The sequence below is a fragment of the Genypterus blacodes genome, unplaced genomic scaffold (genome assembly GCF_046128005.1).
Source record: "Genypterus blacodes isolate CSIRO-AG114 ecotype Tasmania unplaced genomic scaffold, CSIRO-AGI_Gbla_v1 ptg000012l_1, whole genome shotgun sequence".
Lineage (NCBI taxonomy): Eukaryota > Metazoa > Chordata > Actinopteri > Ophidiiformes > Ophidiidae > Genypterus > Genypterus blacodes.
The window spans coordinates 2176865-2198770 of NW_027466826.1; the positions used below are offsets into that span (position 1 = coordinate 2176865).

Genomic DNA, 21906 nt, shown 5'->3' on the forward strand with positions numbered 1-21906 from the left:
AAAAAATTGCTGACTTATTTGACGCCACAAGATAAGTTGGACTATGCGTAAGTAATATACGCTCTCAATTGAGTCTTGTCTGCCCTCTAGTGGACAATATTGATCAATGCAGCTTTAAAACTTCTCATTATTATTATTTGGGTAAATCGTATCCACCACTGCTGCTGGCACTACAACAACAACTACTACTACTACTAATTTCATTACTTGTTCGTTTATTATTAGAACAAATGTTTTTTGTAAATCATTAGTTACTCTTTTTGTGATTTATTCACTTTCCGTTATGTTATCTTTCTAAATTATTATCCCTCTTATTATTCAATGTATTGTTTTTGTTATTAGTACTAGTGACACAGCACGATTATTTCTATAGTAATGTTATTATGATATAAAAAACACCAATCCAGTGTGTGTTATCTGCTGTGTATCCTCTGGAGCGTTCAGTGTGTCCATGTCTGTGAGGCGGTCTGAAGGAGTCTGGAGTCAAATTCCTGAACACGTAGGAGCTCCTCGCGTCGCTCCAACACGACGCGCAGCGCGAAGAGGCTGCAGATAGCGGATTTCTTACATCCACACACTGAGACTTCTCGGCTATTTATTTTAACTGAAATTGCAGTCTACAGGCGGATAGATTTCAATTCCCCCTTTACAGGAAACACCAGATGAAGACGCATCGTTTTTCTCCAGATCGTCCGTTGAAGCGCATCCCAACCCACTTGTTTGCTACTGGAGAATATTGCTGAAATTTCTTCTCACGGATCGATTCTGCCATCAGAACATGTTTGTCGTGGACACAAGCAGGCATGTAAACGTCGTTTTACCGCATGATTCCAAACTGAGTGGGGAAATAACAGTCCGGGCTCACTTTTCCACAACGGAAATGAGATCAGCCCCAGTGCCTGGCTCCACTTCTTCTAAAACATGGTCGGTTTGACTCCCATGTAGTAGAACCGGGATCTGCCTTCGTTTTGACTTTGGGCTGCATAAAGATCGTCCATGTTTAAGATGTTTGCTGGACTCTTGGGATTGGAATGTCACAACAACTCTCTGTTGCACCACTACGAAGTAATGGAAGGTAAACGCATTCTAACTATGAGACACTAATTTCTGTTTTGTTTGATTGAGTAGCCCTGTTGCAGTGGTGATGATGATGATGATGATGAAGATGATGATGATGATGAAGGTTGTTACTGGGGCTTTTGCGTGGCGTACAAAATCCTCAAAATCGCTTTGCTGCTCAAATCGATCACAAACGAGACCAGCCTTCACCCAGTTTCACATCTGGATTGTGGCACTTGCTGATGTTTTCTGTGAGCTAATCAGAGGAGGAAGTGTCAAAGCCTATCAGTTGATGCTCCACACTGACATCCAGCCACATTGTTTTTGCTATTTGACCTCCATTAGCCCATGATATCATCCGGGACATTGCATTGACTGGAGGTCCAATGTTAATGTTTCCCCCAGCTGACAGCGGAGGTGATGAGCCCTCAGTACCATATGTCATCCCTGTGTGCCTTACTAATGTCTGGAGATGTGGCACATACTTACTGACTTGAGTTTGTGATGTAATATTGCAAGTGGGTAGCATTTTACATCATTTAAAATACTTCTTATGTGAATACATGACGGCTGACACATGTGCTACTTCATGTAAAGTACTGGACAAAGGGCTCATCAGCTTTGATCCAGGATAGTTTTGTCTTTTTGCTTTTTATTTCAATATCCTGGTTTACGTTTAGGTGCAAAAATGAAATTACCAAAACCATAAGAAGTAGTTTTTTGGAAGTACAATCACGATGTGTTCATCCAAAACGTTTTGAATACTCGATGGCCGAACAAGATAGTAGTACAACATGTTCAGCAGAGTACAACACATTCTCCTTACAGCATTAAGTGCACGTAAAACAAAATAGTCCCAGAGTTCGGTTTAGGCTGTGTATTAATTGCTGTCTGAGCTTCAACCACCTCCACTCCATGTTCAGTTGGTTTATGTTTCCCATGTGACCTTACAGGAAGTGCATTGCTGTTTGAGCCAAGTTTCCTCTGCCTGGAATACCATACATTGTCATTGTTTAGATGGATGGGAGGCTGAATAGATAGATATAAATAGATAGATAGATAGATAGATAGATAGATAGAGGGATAGATAGATAGATAGATAGATAGATAGATAGATAGATAGATAGATAGATAGATAGATAGATAGATAGATAGATAGAGGGATAGATAGAGGGATAGAGAGATAGAGACACTGGTTGACTTTCACTTCCCAGGAGCAGCTGACCAGCAGATCAGTTGGTATGTGTTGTGTGTGTGTGTGTGTGTCTGAGGGTTCTGATCTTGTTCCTCAAACGTTTGTGTTTTTATGAGATCCTCCGCATTCCTCCGCTCTTTAGTTGAAGAGCTTTCGGCAGCCAATGGGATGCAGTGTTTAACATAAGGGCTTTGAGGAGGGCCTCTCTAATCTCCCAAGGTAAATAATCGTACTACTGAGACGAGACATTTTGGCCGAGTTGTTTGCAGTCGGATGCCTTTATTCAAATTCACAACAAGGATTACATGTTGGAGTGTTGGTGTTGCAGTAGGACCTGCATTCTCATCCGTGACTTTTGCTTATTTGCTGCTTCTGCCGGAATTCCTGGCAACTATTTAGGTACACATGGGTCACACACACACACACACACACACACACACACACACACACACACACACACACACACACACACACATACACACACACACACACACACACACGCACACACAATGGGCCTGAGGCATTTCCTTCCCTTTCACTTGGAAATGCCGTCTTTGTGTAATCTAAGTGTGGTGAGGATATACAGTAAGCACTCCTATCTAGAGTCCCTCTTCTTTCAATTCATGGGCTCTTTTAGTCTCTCTCTCTATTTGTCTGATCTATCTCACTCGGGCAGCCCCTGTGCTTTAAGTTGACCACGGCAGATGGTGAGCGCTTGCCTGTTGTGTTGAGTAGTATTGGGTTTCTTAGATTGACTACGGAACAGTGGTCGCGTCTGCACAAAAAAAAACCCCTAATGGAGCTGTGTGTAACCTGAGCGTGCTGTGGTGGTCCCCTGTGGACGACACACACCCTCACTGAAGGCCTGATCACTAGACCATCCTCTGGTTTAGAAGGATCCCGACCTACCTACCCCCCACCCCTCTTCAACATCCTGAGTGAAACAGGAACACCCTTGTGCCGCTTATTCTCCAAACAGCCTCCTGTCTAAAATCTCCCTAAAGTGCTCTCCCTGTTCTGTCTAGCTTCCTCTCCGATCACATGGTGTGGTTTAGGAATTACATCACTCGAGGTCGTGGAGGGATGAACAGCGCTCTGTGGTTTGCTTTGTAGTTGTCACAGTTTAAATGACGCCTTGCATTCCTGTGTTGGATATACAGCTACTGATACTGAAGCTGAATAACTCTGGCTTCATCGCACAATGAAATTATTATTTACACAAACAGACAACACAAAATTGAAAGGCGTGCTCCATCTTTGTGATGTGCTATTTTAGTAACGATCATATAAGAAATGACTTGTCTCATTGACTGTGTCACATTGTTTTACAATAGAGGTAGCTGTGAATGCCTCCACTGTGTTTCAGTGTCAGTGTGTGTGCATGCGTGTGTGTGTGTGCGCGCGTGTGTGTGGGAAGAGAAAATTGAGAGGCAGGAGTGAAAGAGTGCGGCACAGCTGTACACAAAGGGCCCCGTTGATTCCCATCCTTTCAGCATGTCTCCTTCTCTGAATTCTACAAATCATTTGTATTAATGGTGTAAAGACAGAGCAGGTGCCCAGGCCTCAACACAAACTTGCTTTCACTTCCGTCAGACCAGCACTGTTGACACTGCTGCTCTATCTGCTCTCTGTCTGCTTGCTTTGGCTATGTGCTGTGGCCTCAGCTCTGTTTTCTAACACGAGCCGGTTCAAAGGTAACTAAAGACTGCAGTTCTTGCGGTAGTCCGTTCGGAGACACATTATTCATGTGTTCCGCTCTCACACTGAAAGGCGTGTCCTAGCCCAGGATGACTATGTGGCTTTGGCATTTCCCAACAGCTGGAGAGCACTGGCATATCTATCACACATCTGTCTCAAGTTTGTCATCCAGTTGTGGAGTCTGTTTAGCTGTGTTAGTTTAACAGTGAGCCTTTGCAATGTTTGCTGAACAGCAACAAATCTGGCTTAAAGTGGTAGTTAGGAGAAGATGGCACATTGAAGTTTAGGGGTATTTATTAAGCTTTTCTTGTTTTTCCTTCCCGAAGAACAACAATACAAACGCACCAGGTTGTTTTTTCATATTCCATTTACTGGCGCAGAGACCATTTTTCTCCCAGCACCAAAGGTTCAAAGGTCGTGTATACATCACAACTGGTAAAGTCGTTGTGCATCTAGAACTCCAACTTAACGACTTGTGAAGATGACTTGGGCAGCCGTTTGATTGCAATTTATAAATTTGGTATTTCCTGCCCGAACGCAACAATACACCCACATAGACACACGCAAGAAGTGCGAGCTTAGTGAGTGTTTGGATGGCATAAGAGTTTCACCGTGTGGAGATTTCTGGATGCAGCTGGCTAATCAGAAAGGAGGGGAACCTTAAAGAGACAGTTCCTAAAACTATCTCTTTTCACTCCCCCAATACCCAATAATGCTGCAGCTTAGAGGGATTTGCTTCAGCGGTTGAGTGGAAACGTTATTTGAACCTTCTAACAGCTTCTTAGTGTGTCAGTATCTGGAAACAAACCAGAAATAGTATATCTTTGTAACTAGAATAGAAAATCTAGGAAACTATTGATTGACATTTGGGCTTGAAAATGTCAACTCCATTATTTGAGGCGTAGTTTGTTTGCACAAGTTGTTTGCTGTTCAGATGTGTGGTGTGAAAAACAAAGGTCAGTGACACAGACCTCAGTCTCTATTGAAGAGTGGTGTGTGTACAGGTGAAAGTCATGTTGGTGAGGTAATCTTACAGGTATTCACTCTTACGCTCATGCATAATTACACACGTAGGAGAGCATTTCTTAATTGCACTACATGATATCTCCTCCTGCCAGTGCTATCAGCTTTCTCTTTATTGTCCTCACGAGACATCCACTCACGAGACATCCACTCACTTTTATGTTTAATCTCTGCGTCCAACAGGTGGCAGAGCATCAGGGGCAGCTGGCACCTCCAGTCGTAAGAGGCTCCACCGCAGACCAGGCTACATGAGAGGAGAGGTTTCCACACTCCAGAGCGCCACTCCTGGAGAGGAGGAGGATGAAGGAGAGGTTACCGGCGTTCGGAACAGAGATTCAGGACACGATTCGGGCATCACTGAAGCACCAAATGTCCCGAGCAAGAGCCTGGTATCTGCTGCTAATGTCTCTGTGTCAAACCAGCAGCAATGGGACAAACATACATGTGACTCCTGGCAATCTAAGAACTTTCTCTACACCGTACCACATCGTCGTTCCGATGTGGACTGCAGCGGTGTTAACTGTACATCCAAACATCGGGGTCAATCCTGCTTACCACAGACTGAACTCAGGTTAAACCCAAGTGCGCCCGTCCAGCTCCGCCCAGATGAGTCCAGACTGACTCCTCCTTCAGACTCCTTCAGCTCTAGCTTCAGTTTCATCCAGCAGTCCCTCACGTCTGGTCTGAGGACAGACGCTGCTGCCCGCACACCCACCCAGGGACTAGAACCACTACATCAGTCAATGCAGAAACACTCACTCAAAGCACCGAACCCTCCCCAAGCAAAACAAGCAGCCTCATCCCTCGAGCAGCTCGTCCCAAAGCTGCTCGCTACCTCGTCCGGCCAATCGGAGAGCGAGGAGCTGTTATTGAGCGGGAGGATTTGGCGGGAATGTCTGTGGGCCGGCAGGGAGGCTACATCTGAACTTCCTGACTGTGACTCGCGATCGCTGGACACAGAGGTCACGTCCTCCCTGTCTGTAGACTCAGACACCGCGTCTGCTTCCTCTGTGACCTCCGGCTACGACAGCGCCACGCCTGCCTCTGAGCAAGGCTGGGACAACTTGTTGAAGAAGTACAAGGGGGTGCTGCAAGACTGTCTGCAAAACAACCGCACCAACACCAAGGTGGGCGGTTTGAATCATCCGGATTTAAGGAATAAATGCAGGGATTCCGTTAAAACACCTCAAATTAGTTACAATAAATTCCTATTCAAGACCAAACAGTTGCATGTATTTACAAATAGAAAGACTAGTAGGGCACTGATGAGATCTTATACCTCTGCAAAGGCCAAACAAGCCTAGACTAATATGTGTTGTTGTAATGAAATACTGGCCTGAAGAGAAAGAATACAGTATGATAAACAGATATTTTCACCTCAGCTACACATTGGTGATTGTTGCAATCTTCCACACACACTTGTTGTACCAACTGTTATGCTGATTCGCCCTCTGGACTCTTGGGTAATCTGTCGTCTCATCTGCCCGTGTGTTTCTCTCAGATTGAATCCATGATGTTGAAACTGCAGAGACTCCAGCAGAAAGCCATTTTGGATGACGACTATGACGCAGGTGAAGTCCCCAATTTTCAATTTGATCTTCAAATGTTGTGCGGAGGGAAGTTGAATTTCAAACGAGGGAGAGAGGGAGGAAGAGGGAGCTTTGATTTCATTCCTTGTTAATAGAAGTAGCAGTGCGTCGTACCATGTGTCGGACGTTTGCCCGAGGAAACACGTGAGCACGGAAAGCCACAAGTAAATTACATGTGGAGAAATGCTCTTCTTTTTATTTATGCTGACTCATATTCCACTTCTGAGTCATTTCTGGGTTTGGCGACTTTGGCTGAGAAATCCAAAATGTCGCAATATAATAGTTCATTTCCATTATTCTCTCTGAGCATCGGTGTAAGAGTTGACAAGAATAACGATGTACAGGATGTTTCTGCTGAGTGGAGTCTTCTGTATTAGATTGTGGTCAAAAGTAAAAACTGCATACAGGAGGTAAAACTCAATCAAAGTGGACGTTTTGGGGCTTTCATGAACTCAAATCAAATTTCATGAGACAAACCCCATATTTGTTTCATTTTTTACGTTTCCGAAGACTTCATTTTGACTTCACAAAACTTATTTTCGGACCATGTTCCAACCTTTTTAGGCTAGCTTCAGTAACGTTTCTCTTCTATTCTGACCTGTTTTAACCTTGTGACAGAAATGAGTATGAACATCTGTTGTTGTTCTTCTGTGGACCTTGACCTATTTTAGTGCTATGAATATGTGGGTCAGTACAGTATGTATGATCTGTTTAGGTGACCATCAGCAGCATTATTACAGTAGTCATGTTATTTTAGAAGGGTCTTTTGCACAGTCCAGTGTGGGACGGCATTAACCTACTAACCGGAATCCAGCTGCTAATGAGTGAAAATTAATCTTATCTCTCTCTCTTTGTGTGTGTGTTTTGCAGCTGAGCGTTTTGGAAAGAAGCTGGAGGAGTTGTGTAGGGAGCGAGCTGACCTGAAGCTGGGTTTGCCCTCCAGACAGCCCACTGTGGCTTTGTTCCTGGAGCGTCTCAGACAGGTGGTGCACAGCGCCCTCCAGAGGACAGACTGTGGTCAACGCAGGTCAGTCTCACAACCGTGCCAATGACGATGCTGAGACACATTGGTAGTGTGTGTGTGTGTGTGTGTGTGTGTGTGTGTGTCTGTGTGTGTCTGTGTGTGTCTGTGTGTGGCTCCCTGATCAGTGCTTAACTCAGGCTACTGGACAATCTTGTTGTGTCAATATGCTGGAATTATTGATATACCTGATTCTTACATTTTCCCTCCATTGCCTATTTCACACAAATGTGGTATGATAGGTAAGATAATAGCGTCTGCTTGTTGTACACTCATGATGTATCCAGAGCAATTGCTGAGTTGATCAGAAGCTTGCACACATGGATTTCTATTTAAATTCACTGTGTGTGTGTGTGTGTGTGTGTGTGTGTGTGTGTGTGTGTGTGTGTGTGTGTGTGTGTGTGTGTGTGTGTGTGTGTGATTGGCAGGGGGGGCCCAGAGCCTGATGCAGGGGAAAGGTCAGAATCAGCTCAGGGTCCATTGCATCAGAGAAATTGTCTCATCCAGGAGAAACAGCTTGTGGAGGTAAACTTATCACATCTACTTATCTCCTTCCTTTAATCTTTTCCTGTGTAATAATAACAATAAAGAATCTAGCTGTCTGTTTTAATGAGGAAAACATGAAAATGAAACAGGATTCTAAATGAAAACAACAAACCTTGCAGGTAGAAATAGCTGAGCTGCAGCTGAGGCTGACGGAGCTGAAGGACCGCAGTCGATGCCTGGAGCAGCAGATCCAGCAGGAGGAGCAGCATGTGGAGGTGGAGGAGCTGGAGGGTTCCGTGCTGAAGAGCTGCAGCGTGGCCCAGCTCAGGGACATGAGCCGTGCCCTGCGCGACCTGGTGACCTCAGAAAACCGCACGCAGATCTCCGTCTCTACTCCAGCCTCCATGCTCAGGTCTACAATACATATTCACCATTACATCAGCGTTACAACATTACAGGCTATGGGGATACAAGCTACCCAAATTCACACAATAAGAGGATATACTGATCTATAATAGTGTTTACAATGTAAGCAATGCAAAATAGGCCAATTACCTGGTGTAGTATTGGGTTGAAAGGCAATTCACCATGACCTTGATTCATTTTAAACCTGACTAGAGAGAGAGAGAGACAAGAGTAAAAAATGTGCTGTTTAACTTGCCCTAATCAGAAAGGATATCGACTTTGACATTCACTTAGACTTAAGATGGATGTCTAGGAATCTCTATGGGATTGATTTTTCCTTTAAAAAATTGATTTGACTTCAGAGTGTATAAGACAATACAGGAATTGTGTGTTGGGAGGATTCTATTTGACATCTTTCAAATAATATTTCTATTTGATTGAAAATTGAATAGAGTACAGACACGAGATTTGTTTGTGATTTCCACAAATAAATCTTGTGTCTCTGCTATTCAGGAGAACAGGCTTTATTTTTACGGAACATTGCTCTGAATAGTTGCATGTTATACCGACAGTCACCAGGTGGAGTCGCCAGAGAGCCATGAGTTAGGGATCTCTGGGCATGAGTCCATTTATCACGCCACTTATCATTAGATTAACTAATTTGAGGATGTGTTCCTTTTCTGTTTCACTGTGGAAAGCGCGGTCTGAAATCTTAATACTACTTTTCAACTTCTATATTATATCAGTACAGTTAGAACAAGTGAACAGAACAGAAGAAAACAATTCACACATATCAGAGGATTACATATTTAACCACTGTTTATACTGAAATCCACCAGGAAGTGTTTATTTTCACATTATGAGAGGATCTAGCTTCATTTTTCTCTGTGCCCTCAATCCCCTCCCCTTACACCTGCTTAAACCCGCTTTGAATTCTAATGCTTTTTCTCAGATGCAAATGAATACTTTGCATCATATCTCTTGAAGTTAATAGCCTACGAGGGAGCGCCGCGGAAAGCCTCTCTGTCTTGCCACTCGTTAGAACGACATGTAAATTGCACTTATCGCCTTCTCAGTGGCGTGACCCTCCATCAGTGGAATAATTTGATATCTCACACATTCTCAACCCCAACTGGAACGCGTTTGTTGTTATTCCTGATTGAAATTGGGATCTGAGATTGGATATTCAGGGGCACAGATTCAGGTGATGCGCAACGGGTCATCATGTTGATTGTGTTGCAGTCCCCCCCCCCCCCCCCCCCCCCCCCCCCCAACTAAATAACACAGGACATTAAAGCAATTCACACTTTCCGCAGCAGCCACATTTCCAAAACATAGCTGTAACCCTGTGTTCCTCTGACTCACACTGAATATCAGCTTGAATAACAACATATTTTTGTGATATGTGAGGGCCAGGCTCGTCTCAAGGTGACTATATTTGTGCATGAAGGATTTCATGCTTTAATTTTCCATTTACTAATTAATTTATATCTGTGTTGCCAAATAATGTGACCTTAATGGTGCATCCTGTTTGCATGTTTACATAATTTCATTCCTCACAACTTTGCCTCTGCCATCTCTAAGGTTATAAACAGAATCAGAAATGACATTTGCACCTCTAAAATATTCATCCACTCAATTGTACTTAATGGGGGAGGGGGGGAGGGGGGGGGGGGGGAGATATGGAAGATACATTTATGAAATTTTATCCAGGTGGCTGCTTCGCTTGCCATCAATTATACGGAAAACTAAACATACTGTATGACTGCACAGCCACGGATATACAGTACAGATACTCATTGAAATACAAATGCCTCTTTTTACTAAGAAACAATTAATTTCACAGCCTACTATGCCTACTATACAATGATTTGAGAAACGTCAGGCTCAGTGAGTTGATTGATAAGAATGTACTAACAAGTTTAAGCAATCACTATTAATAGATATCCTGTAATGAAATCTGTGTCTCAGCATCCTGATAAACATATTTAAGAGGCAGACTACATTGGTAAATCTCCTCCGTGTCGCGACTTGCATTGAAGTACCTAGCAGGAACTTCCAGTATTACAATATAACATCTATTTATTCTATTTTCTAGACTCCAGGAACAGGAGCAGGCACTGAATCTGTCCATCAAGGAAGCTACAGCCAAAGTAAGGCACCGCTCCTGAACTATTCCATGACAACTCAGCTTCCCCTTGCCATGCCATCAATGACTAAATGTGTATGAATATCTAGTGAGGCGTAGGTCAAAATAGAACTAAGAACTGTGTGCCAACTTCACTGCGTTAATGATTCATATTATTTCATGTATGCGTTTCTATTTGACCGGGCCGTGAACTCTGGGAAGAGTCAGCAGCAGCAGAAGTGATGTCATATTGAGTTACAAATACATTTCTAAATATAAATATGGAGCAGATCAGTGATTTTTTAAAGTAAAGCTCTGTTGTGTGACTGTGTGTATATGTGCACTGTGTTGCTCTGTAATATCTCCTGAGCTATGCTGACTTCACTCTATGTGTGTGTGTGTGCGTGTGTGTGTGTGTCAGTGTATTCTTGTGCTTTAATAGCTTTGCCGTTTCCCTTTGCGCACAGTCCCAGGAGTCTCCACGTGCCTCCCGGGGGGGGTTTCCTTCCTCCTGCATTGATCTCTTTACATACATAAGATCTTTTCAGTGAGTGAAAGCCGGAAGTAACGTAAATCTGTAAGAAGTTGTGATTTAAGGTTAGAGAGAGAGAGAGATAGAGAGAGAGAGAGAGAGAGAGAGAGGCACAGTGGAGAATAGAGAGCTCTGCCAAGGATATTTTTACCCACGTCTGTCGGATGGTTGGTTCATTGGTTTGCTTGTTGGCACGATTGCATAGAAAGTTATGAATTGATTTTGAATAAACTTGAAAGGGCGAAACGATGAAAGGCTGGGGTATGACCTTTGGTAAAACCCATTTATTTTAGATTCAAGCAGTGGATCCAGGAATTTAAACAAAATGAGGCACTAAAAACTCAATATACTTTCAATTGGTCAAATGTATCATGATGTATAAAACAGGTCCTATCAATATTATAGTTGCTTCTTTCTCTCTAGGGCATCATGGCGCCGTATCAAGAAGGTACTGGTCTTGAAGCCTGTGCCAGCCCTGGTTCCTGCTCGTGTTCTCAAAGCACAAGTCTGTAGATATAGAGTTTGTCCCCCGGATGCCCACTGGTCATGGTAGCTAGGATGGGTCAAATGTAAAGAGGCATGTTTTCCCCATGGAAGTGTTGGATTCGAGTCACAGAGTATTATTAGAACTGGACTTGTAGAGCCTTGGGGAAGGTTTGCCCTATTACTGTCACTGTTCACTCCAATAATGCGTCAACAAACAGTTGGAGGATGCATTCCCAACTTTTCACTGCTGACTGTCCTATGTTAACTTCAGATGAAAGGTTTTGTTCCTAACTGAGACACCCAATGTGCAGGGAATTGTACAACCACTTTGATCAAGTGTGTAAAGAAACTTCAGTTCCCCTATTGAATAAAATCAATAACCTGGTGGTGTGAAACTGAAACACCAGTGTAGGAATTTCTACAGTTCAGAAAACAGACTTTTTAGAAAGAGAAATGAAAATGCAGCAGTTCGGTCGCTTGAGATAAGAGAAATACTCATTTTGCACAAAAGTGAGTCAGATTCAATAGCAGATGCCTCATGAAAATCAGCTCCTGATGCCTTTGAATGGCAAGAATAGTCCCTCAATAGAAGGACGTGCGTCATGAGAATTGTATCGGGCTGTAACTCAAAGTGAATACATTTGAAAGAACAGAGGTTTAAAGGGCAGAGCGAGGGCAGATGGAGTAGACAGGCAGGATGTAAAGCCATCAACTCCTCTGTGAATACTGGAGAGTTGAGACGCCGCTTCCCCGTCAGGCTTGTGACATTCAGGGCCTTTTTCCTCTCTGACATTCTAATGGCATCTTTTACGGAGATGTCACATTTCCCTGTGTGCCCCGCGCGGAAGGAGACACTCTCTTTCTTCCTAAAGGTTACGGATAAGGTAACACGTTGGCATTGATGCTCCGCTGTGTATTCAAAGCAGAGAGAGCGCAGGAGGACAGAAATTAATCTGTAAGGTCTTGTAAGAATGAGTGTTGGAAAGAGAACGAGAGCTGAATTGAAAATGAGTGATGCATCCTGTGGGATCCATGTGTCTGAAAGGGTTTTGTTACTTACCTCTCTCCCGCCTCTGTTCTCCTCCACCTCCCCTTCTCCTTCATTTTCCCCAGGTGGTCATGAGTCAGAGGCTGGGCAGCAGTCTGAGGAGGAAAGTGAGCGAGACTGAAACTCAGCTCCTGGCGCTGCATGAAGCCAAACTGGCGGCCATCTCAGGTGATCCTATACCTTCCACACTCCGTTGCGCCCCCCTTCATACATTTCCCTATATCTATTCACCATTAGCCTCAGTTAATTATGCCATTAATGATAGAGTTTCTCATTAATGGGCGGTGTAAGCACAATATCCTCCTGTGGTGCACTGGTGCAGGTAATGACTTCAGCAGTGCCAAGGAGCTGAAGGCTGAGATGAAGGCAGTGTACCTAGAGCGGGACCGTCTGGAGGCTCTGGCCAAGAGGCTGCACAGCCTTAGCTCAGGGAACAGCCAGGAGCTGGCCAGGATGAAGGAGCAGCGGCAGCAGCTCAGACAGGAGCTGGAACACAGGGAGGCCCAGCACGGTGAGTGACCAACAGACAGACCACCAACAACAACATCTTGTTCTAATTATTTGATAGCCTCAGTGGAACAAACATCCTATTATTCTGTATCGGTGAAAACCATTAGCACGCTATTGAATCAGCATCATCCAAACCAAATTACACCTATTTATAATATGTCATGAGATTATTATTGCTCATTAAATTGAGATTGGTGTGAGTTGGATCCTCAACAGCTGGGTCGTAACTCTCCCGTTACTAACTGATCTGTGCCAAATCAAATGAATATATGAGTTGGACAAAACTGAAATTAAGATGAAATACATTACTTGAAAGACTGTTGTGCTTTCACCCCTCTGTCACACACACACCAATGCCCACTGAGACTAGAACATGTTTGTAGTATTTATGAAAGGCACTTTTCTCTCCTTGAGTGCACCTTTTAAATATCAATTCAAATGTGAATCACGAGAGCGCTTTTGAAAGAGAAGCCCTCTGCTGATGATACTGTGTGTTTGGATGACATCAATGGACGATGACTTTTCTCCATAATGAAGGCGAAGTGATCTGTTGTCAGCAGGGACTCTGCATCAAATGAGCTACCAGCGGGATTGGCAGTTGTTAAGGGGCGGGGGAGGAGGGGTGGAGGTGTTGCAGGGGGAAATGAGCTTTAGATTGTGTGAAGTAGCCAATTACCTCCGAGCTACCGCAAGGAGTGCTCGCTGCAGAGACAAACGCACTGTATCTGCGCTCACACACACAGACTGGAGGACATATGAAGACTGCGTAGCGAGGGCTTCTTCTTTTTTTGGGGGGGAAAAGGGAAGGGGGGTTGAGATGGGTTTGCCCTCCTGGCACTGGCAGGGAGATAAATGGATTTTGATGGCACCACCTGCAGTGCTATACTCTCTCCGGCCCATCAGTCACAGCCAGATTTCTAAAAAAGGTCATATCGCTCTTTGAGGCACTAAGACGGGAGCAGGGAGGGAGCGGAAGAGGAAGAGGAAGGAGCGAAGTGATGGGGCTTAGAGTGGATAGAGGAGTGATGGACGGGAGATGGTGGTCGGCACAGAGCCCTAAGGCATGTAATCAGCCATCTAACATCCTCTGTTATCTAGATCATTAAGGCCCATGGCCGCATCATTACTGTCAACCCATTGTCATGTTGGAGTGCAGATCCTTCTCCCAGTAGGGGGCACCATTTCATTGTTACAGGTAGGCTGAGTGGCTATGAGCTGTTTTCATGGGGTACTGTATAGTACTGGGTGTATTTGTTTGTGTGAGGCTAATAGTAAACATTATCTTCAACTAATTAATTTAATATCACTATATTTGTATTCCATAAACCTAGTTTACATGGACGAATTCCTACCTAGTTGTAGTTGCAGAGACACAGAGCTGAACACCGTGACTTGCTTAAAAGTCAGCAAAAGCATTAATCTCTCCTTTGACAAGGACCAAAGCTGCGTACAAGTCCACCTCGCTGTCCCTAAATACATTGCAGAACAATGCAGCTCTCAGGGTCACAGAAACACCCGGAACATGCGGATGCCTCGACCAAACAATGGAGCGGGAGTCAGGTGGGTAAACATGTGACTCAGAAAGAAGATGGGAGAAAGTTAATGATTGGTTGTGTGCCTTGCTCAAGTGCTCAAGTGGGCGAACACAGTATGGCAGGCGCAAATTCACAACGTGTGGCCGACACTAAGCAAGGGTCTCATTAAACTGTCATCCCGTTTGGTAATACGGGGCTGGCACACACCCGCTGCAAACTGATAGCCCACAAACACTACATTACCATTTCAGTAGCTGGAGGGGATCAGAAATAATTGTCTAGTTCCAAGTCAAGATGGCCGGCGCGGCGATTGTTGAGGCATTTGTAGCACATGCTTATGACACTCGTGTCAACTTATAACCAGAACACCGTATGCCTGTTACTGAAAAGGGCTTTTTGTCATGGCACGAGCTCCTGCATTACATATTTTAGAGGAGCGAATGAAAGTACTTAGGGACAGTCTATACATTGAGTAAAACTGCACACACACACACACACACACACACACACACACACACACACACGTACACACACACACACACACATACACACACACACACACTCAGCTCGGTGTACTTGTGGCGTGGGGGTTGTTGGCCTGGGAGTCATTACATCCTAAATTGCCATTGGCACGAGTGCTGATGAATACCAAAGCCATTACAGCCGGAGGTTTGATTCCCTGCTGAGAGTCTAATTTCGTCCCCAAGAGAGATCTCAAGTGATACTAAATTTACAAATAAATAATTGAACAGAATAAGATGAGTAAATGACCCCCAGGAGTGAGGACATTTAGACGTGGAGGCAACAGCAAAATGTAATTTATCCAAGTGTTGTGTTAATGCTTATTTAATGCTTACGTTAGTATGCAGGTGGCGTATTCAGTATCAATTTGTCCGTCTGTGAGGTAGATAGTGATGTCTTCTGCGCTACATGGCTCCACTGGAACACATTTAATTAGTGTTCTGTCCTGACACATTGCTTCTTTTCAAAGGTGACTTCTACTGTAATCCCAACAATCCCTGTTGCCTCTACTCACATTCTTCCAGGACGATGTGGCCTTTTCGGACCGTGGCAGGAGTACGCATCAAAATTCGGTCGCTTTCGTTCCTGAGAACAAACGTGATTTCTTCTTAATGGCGTGCAGGTTGTAAAAGCAGAGGACACATATGATTTATTCACGGTTCTGCCCCTTTCAGGTACTTCTGTCGAGAACATGATGGAACGCATGACAGCTCTTCTGGTGAAGTGTGTCTGAATGATTGAGAGCAGTGTAATGGTTAAGTGGACCCGGGAGAAGGTTTCCTGGTTTTTGTCTCTTGAAGTTTGGCAGCGCTCGTATTTTTTCCCGGTGATTCATTTAAAGGACGTCATTCTATTGTGAAGTTGTCAGAAAGTGCAGTACCCAAAAGAATTACAACAAAAACGAAGGAAAGCTGATTGAGGTACTCTCACACTCCTCTATCATTACTACACAAGGGATGTTGGTATTTTAACAAAGCCACTTTTTTTTCCTCTGACCACAAAGATATACTGCACCTCAGCAAATGGAGTAAAGCCCCAAAATGTATTTATAGCTTCTCTAATTTATTATACAGGGTGGCAAATAATGTGTTGAACATTTTTTCAGAGTCCAGTCCTCTCTGCGGAAAAATACATCAGCCCGGCTCGGGTGAACATTCCCAGAGGACCCGGAGAAAATAATAAGATGCCAGTTAAATGGAGCAGGAATGTGAGCAGGTGGAGTGCTGAGAGAGGGTATTACAAAGTGTGTGTGTGTGTGTGGTGTGTGTGTGTGTGTGTGTGTGTGTGTGTGTGTGGGGGGGGGGGATTTGAGGCTTTGAGGACGGAGCGTTTAGGTGACTCCCTCTCTGTTGTGTGTCTTGTTGTTGCCCACATTCAGTCATCAGAGGGAAGTGTTCTTTTGCCGACTACAGCAAAGTAACTTCAGAGCCTCTTATAATGAAACTTGAGTCAAGTTTGATATCAGCTCTAACCACATCCAACATGTCTGTCTGTCTCATTCCAGGGTGTATCTGCCCACAAGAACAGATTTGTGTACGCTGCCAATTTTTAGTCAAATGATTCCTTTTGCTGTGAATCCATGCATAGATTAACAATCTGTCATGCCGTGCCAGCCGCAATCTGTGTCCTGCTTTGCTTCGTGAGTCCAGAGCCTTAAAGCGTCACAGGTTATTGAGTGTCTGTCTGAGATATCAGCCAGTCTTGTCTTCCTCCATTAGCCATGCTGCATGAGGCTGGGCTGCTCCGAGTCCAAATACATATTCCCCCCACGATATGACTGTGTGCATATGCTGACTGTGTGTTTGCGTTACCTGCCGTGCCTTAGCTTTCGAAACAGCCTGAGTCGAGCTTAAAGACATTACTCACAGTCAGTGGCTTCAACTCAATTACAGACGCTCGATTTCTCTTCCGACTTATTATGCAGACACTTTTGTAACATGCATATCGTCGGTGCAGTGTTAGCGTGGAGCGGGCCTCTAATTTGTATGACAACAAGGGGGGTGGGGGGGGGGCGCACAGATGTTGGCTGCATTCACTGTTACAAGGCAATGAAGACATTATTACATTATTCACTTTCAATTAGAGAGCTGTTCAAAAGCTCAAAATGCACCAGCAGCAAACCGAAGCACCTTGCTATTGTTAACTTTTACAGGCTCATTAAAGCTCATAACTTCATCACCCGGAATTATGCATTGGTGTGAAGTATGGGCGCTTTAGCTCGGGTCTAAACTACTAATTGCAATGATTAGATTCATAATTTATAATCTCTACACTAAGTGAACTCTTAATATACCTAATTTAAGAACAGTAATTCATTCTTAATTAGAAGCCCATTAACATTGTTAGGTAATATTCTATATTTTTTTTGTCTTTATTAGGAATGCATCTCATCTGTTATTATCAAAGTCACTTCTTTCCTTTTAGACCAACATCTGGCCAAGGGTCATGCACCCTGAGAATCCCTGTAGTTTGAAACCGGTGCGTTATTTAAAAAAAACTTAAATAATAAAATCAAAAAGCATCTTCTTTCCTAATGTTTTTAATAGGAATTTTGTAAATTCTTGGATCTTCCTCTGCATCCAGATCAGCACTGACACTCAATGAGCCTTTCCTTTTCTTTCACATTTAGTCCAAATCAGTGAATAAAAAAACAAACAAACCAGCCAGCCAGCAGACGTGGGTGAGAGCTAAATCTCCCTGGCATGGGTTGCATTAATGTCAAGTCACATTCTCGTTGTGGTTCTTGTGTTTTATTCATATTATGAATGAACAGCCTCTTTGATTTTGGCCACAGTCTTTGGAAGCAATCAGTGGTGTTTAGTGCACGCTGGGATCAGTGGTGTGAGGGGAGACGGAGCTCATGAATTTTTCCAATGCAGACTTGCTGAAAGGCGTTATGAGTATTTCTTCAACACCAAATGTGCTGCTGCCTGCGTGTATCGGAGCCTAACAGAGTGTCTCTCTTTCTAAGCTTTTTAAGAGCTGACTTTTATTCACACGGCCTGCCAATGACAGCAGCCTCCCCCGTGGGCTTTACAGGAAGCGGGTAATATCGCCCGGTTCTCTGGTTCCAATCGGCTCGGGAGGAGGCTCGCTGTGTCTTCCTGCTTGATGTCTCATCCCATTGCCTTGCCTCAGAAATCACTGCATAAAGAAACGACTATTTTCATCTGCCACGCCAGAGAGGACTCTCGCCGGTGTGCCAGTGGTTGGCATGGTGACAGGGAAGGCGCAATGACTCCCTCAGACTGAGCGCAGAACAGAAAGATGTTGATACGCCCGGTGTCTGCATCGTCCTCAAGTCTTCATCGGTTTATTTCTAAATCCGTTTCTGGATTGTTTCTGGTTGAAGCCTTTGTCATCTTTGCAGCTCTGCACGCCCTGTGCCAGCCACAGCCAGGCTTAATTCCCCATATATTATTCAGAGGCTATCTCCTTGCATGGTGCTTAACGGAGATGGTATGAATGGAAGTTGACAAGGGAAACTCTGTCAGGTGGGATAGGATCTCACATAGCAATTAGAGGGGCGGTAAGTGAGCTGTCTGGTCCACACACACACACACCCCAGATATGTTCACAGACATACGATAGCCACTCTCTCCTTTGAATGAGCAGATTTGGCCACTTTGAATGTACAGTAAATGGCAATATCTGTCTCTCTCTCTCTCTCTCTCTCTCTCTCTCTCTCTCTCTCTCTCTCTCTCTCTCTCTCTCTCTCTCTCTCTCAAACACTCTCTCGCTCTCGCAATCCCATTCAAGATTGACAACCTCCATCTTATTTCTACCTCAAAACATAGACAGGAACATGTATATGTGTGTGTCACTTTCACTCAGCCATTTTCCCTTTCTGCCCCCCCACCCCACCCATCTCATCCTGAAGATGATAACCATCTAATAACCATCATCAGAGACAATAATACAAATTATATCTCCTTTTTAAAACAGAGAAAGAACAGCCAATTAGGTTCCAATATGTCAATGTGACTTCTGGTGAACTGGGGAGAGAGCAGGAGTTAGACGAGCGTGTGGGAGGGTAGAGAACGCCAAGTGGGTTTGTCGACTTATGCGCAGACGTACAGTATGCGTGTGGTGCAATTCCATATAAGTGCTTCTATTGTGTTCAAAGGTCTGCAGCTGTGGGGGGCATACTCTCATGTTTCATACATGAGCTCATTAACGCCGCTCAGAATGCCCTCCTCGCCATCCTACAGCTCACCCGGCCCGTGAGCCTCCTCAGGCGCCTCACACTGCTGGCAGACGGGGGCACAAAGCAGCATAAGCTATCCATCCATCCTTTATGCCCCAAAGAAAATCAGGCATTGTGTTGCACGCTTTCAGTACTGCTATTGTGTGATTGTTGTAAGTGGGGATCCAGCTGTGCATCTTTACCAGCCCCAACTGTGAGGACTACCTTTCCTAATAGCGCCCAATACGCTGTATAGCTAATGGAGAGTCACTTTTAATGATATCGGAGCCGTGATTTGTTGCTAGGATACCCGATCATGGCTAATTAAAGTGGTAAATGAAGTGAAAATAACTGGTTGTCTTTCTGATTCTGTCTGCATGCAGAAAGCAGGCTGAAAGAGAACACGAGCAAGTATATCGAGCTGCTGGAGGACAGATTGCACAGGTAAGAGTCTCTCTCTCTCTCTCTCTCCCCCCCCCCCCCCCCCCCCCCCACCCCCCCCCCCTCTCAACAGCCGCCCACTTGTGGTTCGGCTCGGCCACATTTCCCTGTGTTGTATTAACACACACATTAAGACTCGATATTCCACAGTGTGAGGAGCAAAGAATAAATAAATCAGGAAGCAGAGCAACAAAGAATCTCAGAGGACTCGTGTCTCACCTTTGTTTGTCCTCTAAAAACCAGAGCATTGTCTCCTCATTACGCCGCCTCACCCACCGCCTCATGTAGTCACACCTTCCTCCCACGCTGTTTTCTACCGCTCCCTCAACTCCCTCAACTCTCACACCTCAACCTGTCTCACACCTTTTGTCTACCTCTTCCCCCTTTTGTTCTCTTCTTCTCTCTCTCTCTGTCTCTCACTTCCCTCCATCTCTGCACAGACAAAACAATATTGCTGTCCCTGCCTCATCTCTTTCCTGTCTCAGGTCTGTTGTGGTGCACGGTAGTTTACTTTACGCAGGCTGGCAGTTACACAACAGCATTGCGATGTGCTGACTGGTTGACTTTTTGAGCCGAGGCCTGGAACCGAGTCAACTGTTAACACCGTGTGTGAGGGAAGGCAGTAGCTCAGTGGGTAGAGCTTCCGCTTGGGAACCAGAGGGTCGCTGGTTCGAGTCCCTGCCGAGGTGCCCCTGAGCAAGGCACCGAACCCTCAATTGCTCCCCCCTCTGCGAAGGGTGGTAATGTAATGTAAGTCGCCCTTGATAAAAGCGTCTGCCAAATGATCGTAATGTGTGCCTGTTTGTGCTTCTTTATGGAGATTAGCGCTGCTTAGCTCATTCCCTCAGAACACGGCACCCAGCAGCTGCGATGCAATCAGTCCTGATTTTCACATTATTTTATGTTTTACAGATGGTGACTAGAGCTGATGGTGTATCTGTGTGCGCCGCGTGAGCTTTTCTCTCAGGCTGTCATTGTAGTGCTCAGAATAGGAAGGTCAGGGCTGCAGTGGAGAGGAAGGGCACACCTGGACTCTCGAAAAGCCGATATTGTCAGAGGCATTGTGTGTCTGCTTGACCCCTGCCTCTTACTGTAGTGTGTCGGGAGACGGGCTTGGCTGGCTGTGTAGCATCCTTGGAGAGGCAGGGTCATCTGCCCGTGTGTGAGCCGGGATTCAGTCACATCGAGCTCTGTGTTTTCGAGGGATGGGCGGGCTGGAGTGTGTATGTGGTGGTCAAGGAGGGACATGACTGGGATCTCAAAGCCCAGCAGGCAAACACGCTTTGGGACCTTTACCATCAATAGGGCAGATGGTCGCTTTGTGTGTTTGTTTTTTTTTCTTTTTCACGCAGCATCTAACCACATCATCGTCACGAGCATGAGCGCCCTAAAGAAATCTCCCTCGGGGCATTATTGTTGTCATAACACATTATAAACTGATTTTCCTGCTCATCTCTTCTTAAATTAATTGATTGGCTCTGTACCTTGGATCAGGCTCCATAAGGGGAAGGCGTCCAGATCAGATCACATAAACAGCAAAGGCTTTAGGCGAGAACCAGCAGTGATCCAACGCTCGTGTCCAAATTGGCACACTGGCACATATTTGGGCTTGATTGACTAGGCAAGAGGCCACTCATTGATTGTCATCATTTATACTTGCACACAGGCACCTTCATGCACTACAAATTTCATCAGCTAATGTACGTTAGCGCTGACAGAGTGCTGTGGTAAAGGGAGGTGAGGAGAGAGGGAGGGGGAAGGTACGACAGAGAGGGAGATTAGTACTGCTGAGATATCTGGTCTCCGTGGAGACAGATCGTGTTGAAAAAACTAATTATCTCTTCCTTGCTAAAGACTAGAACAGGATGTTAAATCACAGACAGGCGCTTTAAGCGTGTTGCGGGAACAAACACATTTTTATTCAGATCAGCAGCACCCCACTGTTGTTTGTACAGTGTATGTTTCATTAGAAAGCGCTCCTCAAACTGTATTTTTACACATTGAACAATATTTCTGCTTAGATTTTAAGATATTTTCTCATC

General features: G+C 44.7%; 1 protein-coding gene across 1 annotated transcript in view; it reads left to right on the forward strand.

Moving 5' to 3' along the window:
• The first annotated feature begins 422 nt into the window (after positions 1 to 422).
• Positions 423 to 21906, forward strand: part of disc1 (DISC1 scaffold protein) — a 33806-nt gene continuing 12322 nt past the window's right edge. The window contains exons 1-10 of the mRNA XM_076165365.1: positions 423 to 1075; positions 5159 to 6102; positions 6477 to 6546; positions 7435 to 7591; positions 8014 to 8110; positions 8251 to 8483; positions 10575 to 10629; positions 12736 to 12838; positions 12993 to 13181; positions 19807 to 19867. Of these exons, the coding sequence (XP_076021480.1) occupies positions 997 to 1075; positions 5159 to 6102; positions 6477 to 6546; positions 7435 to 7591; positions 8014 to 8110; positions 8251 to 8483; positions 10575 to 10629; positions 12736 to 12838; positions 12993 to 13181; positions 19807 to 19867 (1988 nt within the window). The 5' untranslated portion in view covers positions 423 to 996. The remainder of the gene's footprint in view (positions 1076 to 5158; positions 6103 to 6476; positions 6547 to 7434; positions 7592 to 8013; positions 8111 to 8250; positions 8484 to 10574; positions 10630 to 12735; positions 12839 to 12992; positions 13182 to 19806; positions 19868 to 21906) is intronic.